This window comes from Pseudophryne corroboree, chromosome 5, assembly GCF_028390025.1.
Source record: "Pseudophryne corroboree isolate aPseCor3 chromosome 5, aPseCor3.hap2, whole genome shotgun sequence".
Lineage (NCBI taxonomy): Eukaryota > Metazoa > Chordata > Amphibia > Anura > Myobatrachidae > Pseudophryne > Pseudophryne corroboree.
In genome coordinates, this window is record NC_086448.1 from 454,942 (window position 1) to 462,701 (window position 7,760).

At 53.5% G+C, this 7,760-nt stretch overlaps 1 protein-coding gene across 2 annotated transcripts in view; it reads right to left on the bottom strand.

The window, feature by feature from the left end:
* LOC134928736 (uncharacterized) overlaps positions 1-6,715 on the bottom strand; it is a 372,583-nt gene extending 365,868 nt beyond the window's left edge. Inside the window, exons 1-2 of one of the 2 annotated variants that reach the window (XM_063924751.1) lie at positions 6,570-6,714; positions 1,241-1,474 (exon numbers count right to left, since the gene is read on the bottom strand). In XM_063924751.1, coding sequence (XP_063780821.1) covers positions 1,241-1,474; positions 6,570-6,626 — 291 coding nt within the window. In that variant the 5' untranslated portion in view covers positions 6,627-6,714. Of the gene's footprint in view, positions 1-1,240; positions 1,475-6,569 lie in introns of both variants that reach the window. The other variant, XM_063924752.1, reaches the window with a different exon arrangement.
* Positions 6,716-7,760: the final 1,045 nt, after the last annotated feature.

The window sequence follows — 7,760 nt, forward strand, 5'->3', positions numbered from 1 at the left end:
TCCGCCTACACTGCAGCAGTAGAGGAACCAGAGGGATGCCCTATTAACGCTATCTGAAGATAACCTTCTTATCACAGGGCTCCCTCTGGTATTTTTTTACAATCTATTTTTAGTATATTTGGGCAGATTGTAAAGTCTGATTTATGAAAAGTTTAGTTATTACCCCAGCTTTAGTGTATACCAACATTCTGGAGGCAATAGGGTCAGTGTTTACACAAGGGGTGATTCTTCTAGGCAAACTCTGACCCTAATACTTTCTGCCTCTATCTCCTGAAGGTTGCAGCGCATACGATTATTTACACGAAACTCCCGGCCGCCATGGTGTAAATGTACCCAGATGACACTTAGGGCGGGATGTATTCAAATACATTGCCGCCCCTCGCCACCCACAGCAGCGATGTTAATTGCACATGTACTAACATCGTAATACGGTGACAGGGCCCCCTGTGATACCTGCAAGAAAGACTCTGGGGGGTCCGTCACCTCCCAGCCCCAGGAGGTGACGTTTGCTGCGATTCCCTGGGCTCCTCCTCCTCCCCCCTGCAGCCGGAAGCAGAATTGGCTGTGCTGCGGGTGAGAAGGAGCGGCACCTGGACGCAGGTGAGGGGGGATCGGCGAATGCGGCGTTCGGCGGCGGGTGATGCGGAAGAAGCCCATAGGCTTCTATAGTGTATCGCCACCAAAAGATGGTGATACCCTTTGTGGCGAAAACCCGGCGTCCGGGTCTTAGTACATATGAAAATGCTGTGGTTTTACCGCATTTTCCCTTTAGTACATCCCGCCCTTAATGAGGCCTCCAGGGAATGATGTGATAATGCACAGAAGCCACTACTCGTATAGGACGGCGATGGCGGGTTACTCGTGTGTGTAAGACTTGCGCTAACGGCGTCCTTATTATAACACAGATACGTAATAATCATATAGGAATTGTCCCATGTGACTTGTTATAATGATGAGTGAATAAAGCGTGCGAGCTTGCGTTGGTGGACGCCATTGTGTTCTGTATTGTAGCTTGGCTGCAGCTGCGCATTGTTAAAGCCTAAACTTCATCTTCTCAGATATTGGGAAGGACAATAAAAATGAAAACTCCTGAGGGTTGGTGGCGGTGGGAGGAGTTATATGGGCCGGGGGCGGAGCTTTCTTTTTACCTGTTAGGGCATATACTCCTGTGTCAGCCCTCTAACCCATAGTGAAGACCGCAGTGTCCCACAGGTGGGGCGTAAGAGGAATCGTGGCTCACCTGAGTTATTGGCGCACTGGTCGTCTTGTGGATTGGGGGGGGAGGCGAGAGATGGGCGACAGAATCTGTGTCTGATGCAGGAGGTGATTTGGTGGCCAAGATCTTCTGAAGGATGGCTGGTATTTCCTCCGAGTCCTCGCCCTCCGCTCCGGCTTCCTCACCCTCCTCTCCCGTCACGGCCCTCACCTTCTCCACACTAGGGATATTCTCAGATGTCAGCATTTCTTCTGTGATCTAAATGTAAGAGCGTATAATAACAGCATGTATTACGCCGCAGACCCCGCATTCATATGTACTAAGAAGCGAACTCCGCTGCTGTATAACACCGGCATTCCCAACCCCGGTCCTTAGGGCACACAGGTGGGGATCACTATGATTTGCCGATGGACTGGATGTCGGCTGTTAGTATACCGACACTGGTACCCCGTCCATCATGGTCCCTAACCCTCCCCAGTGGTGCCTAACCCTAACCCTCCCTCCCCGGTACCTAACCCTCCCCCGTAGTGCCTAACCCTAACCCTCCCTCCCCGGTCCCTAACCCTAACCCTCCCTCCCCGGTCCCTAACTCTCCCTCCCCGGTCCCTAACTCTAACTCTAACCCTCCCTCCCCGATCCCTAACCCTCCCCCGTAGTGCCTAACCCTAACCCTCCCTCCCCGGTCCCTAACCCTCCCTCCCCGGTCCCTAACTCTCCCTCCCCGGTCCCTAACTCTAACTCTAATCCTCCCTCCCCGATCCCTAACCCTCCCCCGTAGTGCCTAACCCTAACCCTCCCTCCCCGGTCCCTAACCCTAACCCTCCCTCCCCGGTCCCTAACCCTCCCTCCCAGGTCCCTAACTCTAACTCTAACCCTCCCTCCCCGATCCCTAACCCTCCCCCGTAGTGCCTAACCCTCCCTCCCCGGTCCCTAACCCTAAACCTTCCTCCCCGGTCCCTTACCCTCCCTCCCCGGTCCCTAACTCTAACTCTAACCCTCCCTCCCCGATCCCTAACCCTCCCCTGTAGTGCCTAACCCTAACCCTCCCTCCCCGGTCCCTAACCCTAAACCTTCCTCCCCGGTCCCTAACTCTAACTCTAACCCTCCCTCCCCGGTCCCTAACCCTAAACCTTCCTCCCCGGTCCCTAACCCTCCCTCCCCGATCCCTAACTCTAACTCTCCCTCCCCGATCCCTAACACTAACCTTCCCTCCCCGGTCCCTAACTCTAACTCTAACCCTCCCTCCCCGATCCCTAACTCTAACTCTAACCCTCCCTCCCCGATCCCTAACACTAACCCTCCCTCCCCGGTCCCTAACTCTAACCCTCCCTCCCCGATCCCTAACTCTAACCCTCCCTCCCTGGTCCCTAACTCTAACTCTAACCCTCCCTCCCCGATCCCTAACACTAACCCTCCCTCCCTGGTCCCTAACTCTAACTCTAACCCTCCCTCCCCGATCCCTAACACTAACCCTCCCTCCCTGGTCCCTAACTCTAACCCTCCCCTACGGTGCCTAACCTTCACTCCACGGTCCTAACCTTCCCGTCCCTGTTCCCTAACCCTCCATCCCCGGTCCCTAACCCTCCCTCCCTGGTCCTTAACTCTAACCCTCCCTCCCCGATCCCTAACTCTAACCCTCCCCTACGGTGCCTAACCTTCACTCCACGGTCCCTAACCTTCCCGTCTCTGTTCCCTAACCCTCCCTCCCCAGTCCCTAACACTTCCTCCCTGGTCCCTAACTCTAACCCTCCCTGGTCCCTAACCCTAACCTCCCCAGTCCCTAACACTTCCTCCCTGGTCCCTAACTCTAACCCTCCCTGGTCCCTAACCCTAACCTTTCCGTCCCTAACACTAACCCTCCCCCATGGAGCCTAACCCTCCTTCCCTGGTCCCTAACCCTCCCTCCCTGGTCCCTAACCCTCCCTCCCTGGTCCCTAACTCTAACCCTCCCTGGTCCCTAACTCTAACCCTCCCTGGTCCCTAACCCTAACCTTCCCGTCCCTAACCCTAACCCTCCCCCATGGAGCCTAACCCTCCTTCCCTGGTCCCTAACCCTCCCTCCCTGGTCCCTAACACTTCCTCCCTGCTCCCTAACTCTTCCCTCCCTGGTCCCTAAACCTAACCTTTCGGTCCCTAACACTAACCCTCCCCCATGGAGCCTAACCCTCCTTCCCTGTTCCCTAACCCTCCCTCCCCGATCCCTAACCCTCCCCCGTGGTGCTTAATGCTCCCTCCCTGGTCCTTAACCCTAACCTTCCCATCCCTACTCCCTAACGCTAGCCCCCCCCCCCCCCCCCTCCCCCTTCTCCTGCCTAAACCTAACCCCAAGCTGGCTGTCGGTAATGTGACGCCGGCATCCCGAGCGGCGTCATTATGTAGACGCCAACATTGCGTCCTCCTTCGAGTTTCCGGTGTTGGTGTATTGACCGCCGGGATCCCATCCGTCGGGAAGCTAACAGCTTCCCATTTTGGTGATATCCAAGTTTCAGAACTGATGGTTACAAAAATAACCGAGGTATTAATTAAGTCACCTGTATTCAAGTAGGAATATCACTAAGACCTGGAATGTCAGAGTGCCTGGAGGACCGAGGTTCGGAGTGCCTGGTCTAACATAACAAATAATAACCAGGGGGCACATGACATACAACACACGGTGTGCCAGCCTCCGCAGGGTGTGGGAGTGTTACAGAGCCAGAGAGGGAGCGGGACAGAACGCGTGAGGGGCGAGCGGAGCGGGACATAATGCGTGAGGAGATCGCGGAGCATGGAATAAAGCGTGAGGGGAGAGTGGAGCAGGGCATAACGCGTGAGGGTGAGTGGAGCGGGACAGGGGTGAGGGGAGAGCGATGCAGGACATAACACGTGAGGGGCGAGCGGAGCGGGACATAATGCACGAGGGGCATGTGGAGCGTGGCATAACGCGTGAGGGGTGAGCGGAGCGAAACATAACGCGTGAGGGGCGAGCGGAGCGGGACATAATGCGTGAGGAGATCGCGGAGTGTGGAATAAAGCGTGAGGGGAGAGTGAAGCGGGGCATAACACGTGAGGGGCGAGCGGAGCGGGACATAATGCATGAGGGGCATGTGGAGCGTGGCATAACGCGTGAGGGGAGCGCGGAGCGTGGCATAACGCATGAGGGGTGAGCGGAACGGAACATAACGCGTGAGGGGAGCGCGGAGCGTGGCATAACGTGTGAGGGGTGAGCGGAGCGGAACATAACGCATGAGGGACGAGCGGAGCGGGACATAATGCATGAGGGGCGTGTGAAGCGTGGCATAACTCGTGAGGGGTGAGCGGAGCGGAACATAACGCGTGAGGGGCGTGTGGAGCGGGACAATGCGTGAAGGGATCGTGGAGCGTGGAAAAAAGCGAAAGGGGTGAGTGGAACGGGACAGGGGTGAGGGGAGAGCGATGCAGGACATATCGCATGAGGGGAGAACAGAGCGGGACATAATGCGTGAGGGGTGAGCAGGATATAACGTATTAGGGGTGAGCGGAGCAGTCTTCTGGTGCGTCCTAGTCACATTGTGCTCCGTATACAGCCTCAGTCACACACAGTATACAGGTGTCATATATCACATTACTCAGCGCAGTCTCCTGGTGCGTCCTAGTCACATTGTGCTCCGTATACAGCCTCAGTCACACAGTATACAGGTGTCATATATCACATTACTCAGCGCAGTCTCCTGGTGCGTCCTAGTCACATTGTGCTCCGTATACAGCCTCAGTCACACACAGTATACAGGTGTCATATATCACATTACTCAGCGCAGTCTCCTGGTGCGTCCTAGTCACATTGTGCTCCGTATACAGCCTCAGTCACACACAGTATACAGGTGTCATATATCACATTACTCAGCGCAGTCTCCTGGTGCGTCCTAGTCACATTGTGCTCCATATACAGCCTCAGTCACACACAGTATACAGGTGTCACATATCACATTACTCAGCGCAGTCTCCTGGTGCGTCCTAGTCACATTGTGCTCCGTATACAGCCTCAGTCACACACAGTATACAGGTGTCACATATCACATTACTCAGCGCAGTCTCCTGGTGCGTCCTAGTCACATTGTGCTCCGTATACAGCCTCAGTCACACACACAGTATACAGGTGTCACATATCACATTACTCAGCGCAGTCTCCTGGTGCGTCCTAGTCACATTGTGCCCCGTATACAGCCTCAGTCACACAGTATACAGGTGTCATATGTCACATTACTCAGCGCAGTCTCCTGGTGCGTCCCAGTCACATTGTGCTCCGTATACAGCCTCAGTCACACACAGTATACAGGTGTCACATATCACATTACTCAGCGCAGTCTCCTGGTGCGTCCTAGTCACACTGTGCTCCGTATACAGCCTCAGTCACACACCGTATACAGGTGTCATATATCACATTACTCAGCGCAGTCTCCTGGTGTGTCCTAGTCACACTGTGCTCCGTATACAGCCTCAGTCACACACCGTATACAGGTGTCATGTATCACATTACTCAGCGCAGTCTCCTGGTGTGTCCTAGTCACATTGTGCTCTGTATACAGCCTCAGTCACACACAGTATACAGGTGTCACATATCACATTACTCAGCGCAGTCTCCTGGTGCGTCCTAGTCACATTGTGCTCCGTATACAGCCTCAGTCACACACAGTATACAGGTGTCATATATCACATTACTCAGCGCAGTCTCCTGGTGCGTCCTAGTCACATTGTACTCCGTATACAGCCTCAGTCACACACAGTATACAGGTGTCATATATCACATTACTCAGCGCAGTCTCCTAGTGCGTCCTAGTCACATTGTGCTCCGTATACAGCCTCAGTCACACACAGTATACAGGTGTCATATATCACACTACTCTGCGCAGTCTCCTGGTGCGTCCTAGTCACATTGTGCTCTGTATACAGCCTCAGTCACACACTGTATACTGGTGTCACATATCACATTACTCAGCGCAGTCTCCTGGTGCGTCCTAGTCACATTGTGCTCCGTATACAGCCTCAGTCACACACAGTATACAGGGGTCATATATCACATTATTCAGCGCAGTCTCCTGGTGCGTCCTAGTCACATTGTGCTCCGTATACAGCCTCAGTCACACACAGTATACAGGTGTCATATATCACATTACTCAGCGCAGTCTCCTGGTGCGTCCTAGTCACATTGTGCTCTGTATACAGCCTCAGTCACACACACAGTATACAGGTGTCATATATCACGTTACTGTATGAGGACACGTGTGTCATTTCTGGCTCATGTCCCTCTTCCAGACCGTCTGCTATAAGCACTACAGTATGTTGGTCTTTTATTAGGATAATCAGTCCTAAAGTTTTATATATCTTATCATGCACTCACCGTCGGACGCACTTTATTCCTTCCTGGTAATGGCTGACATTTCTCTGGCATTTCCATGGGCCAAATCCGCTGTAGAACAGCAGAGTTTGCAATAGCCCCAACAGATAAATAGGAAGCCTAAAAACCACAGAATACAGTATATCAACCTCACAATATACTGTATTTCCTGCTAAAAACTGTATTACACTGCATGATGTACAGTATATATATATATATATATATCGCCTGGGCATCTGCTGGCATCAGGAGCAATGGACACAACACATAAAGACAGCAGACAAGGTGAAGTGATTAGCCCAGCCGTGGCTTACCGCAGACCAAAACCCGGACTGGATTCCATCAGACTTGTTGCTGCTGTTCCAACCCTGCAAAAGCCTGCCGCACCACATTACCTCATGTGCGATTATACTGATCCTGCCACAGAATATATATATATATATATATATATATATATATATATATATAGAGAGAGAGAGAGAGAGAGAGAGAGGGCGGGATGTATTAACATACATCGCCGCACCTCGCCGGTTACCGCAGCGATGTTGATCGCGTATGTACTAACATATGCGATCAACATCGCGATGAGGTGACGGAGGCCCCCCGCGATACCTGTTAGGTGGTCTGCGGGGGGTCTCCGTCACCTCCATGGGGTCCCCACACAGGATAGATGCAGGGAAGCAGCAGCAGGCTGCCCCCGGCACCTCCTCCTCCCCCCTGCAGCCGGAAGGAATTCCGGCTGCGTTGCTAGGGGGAGGAGGAGATTACCTTCCGGGTCCGGGGCATCATGGAGGAAGGTAAGCTGGGGGGGAGGGGGGGAGGCGTCTGCGGCGGTGTCGACGGTGTCGGCGGGTTGCGGCGGTCGGCGAAAAGAAGCCCATAGGCTTCTATAGGGTATCGCCATCCAGAGATGGCGATACCCTGGACGCCGAAAACGCGGCGGTAGGTTGTTAGTAAATATGAAAATGCGGTAAAACCCCCGTTTTCGGAGGTTTTACCGCATTTTTGCTTTAGTACATCCCGCCCAGAGAGAGGGGGGGAGGGGGGCAGCACTCTATAGAGCATTAATAGATTTGTTCACAAGATACATGAAAAGCTCCACTTCAGGAATATAGTTTCCCGTCCCATTACAAATCACTCTGTGGGCTGATTACCACATGGCATTTAATGGGTGTGGTATGCAAGGTCGACAGT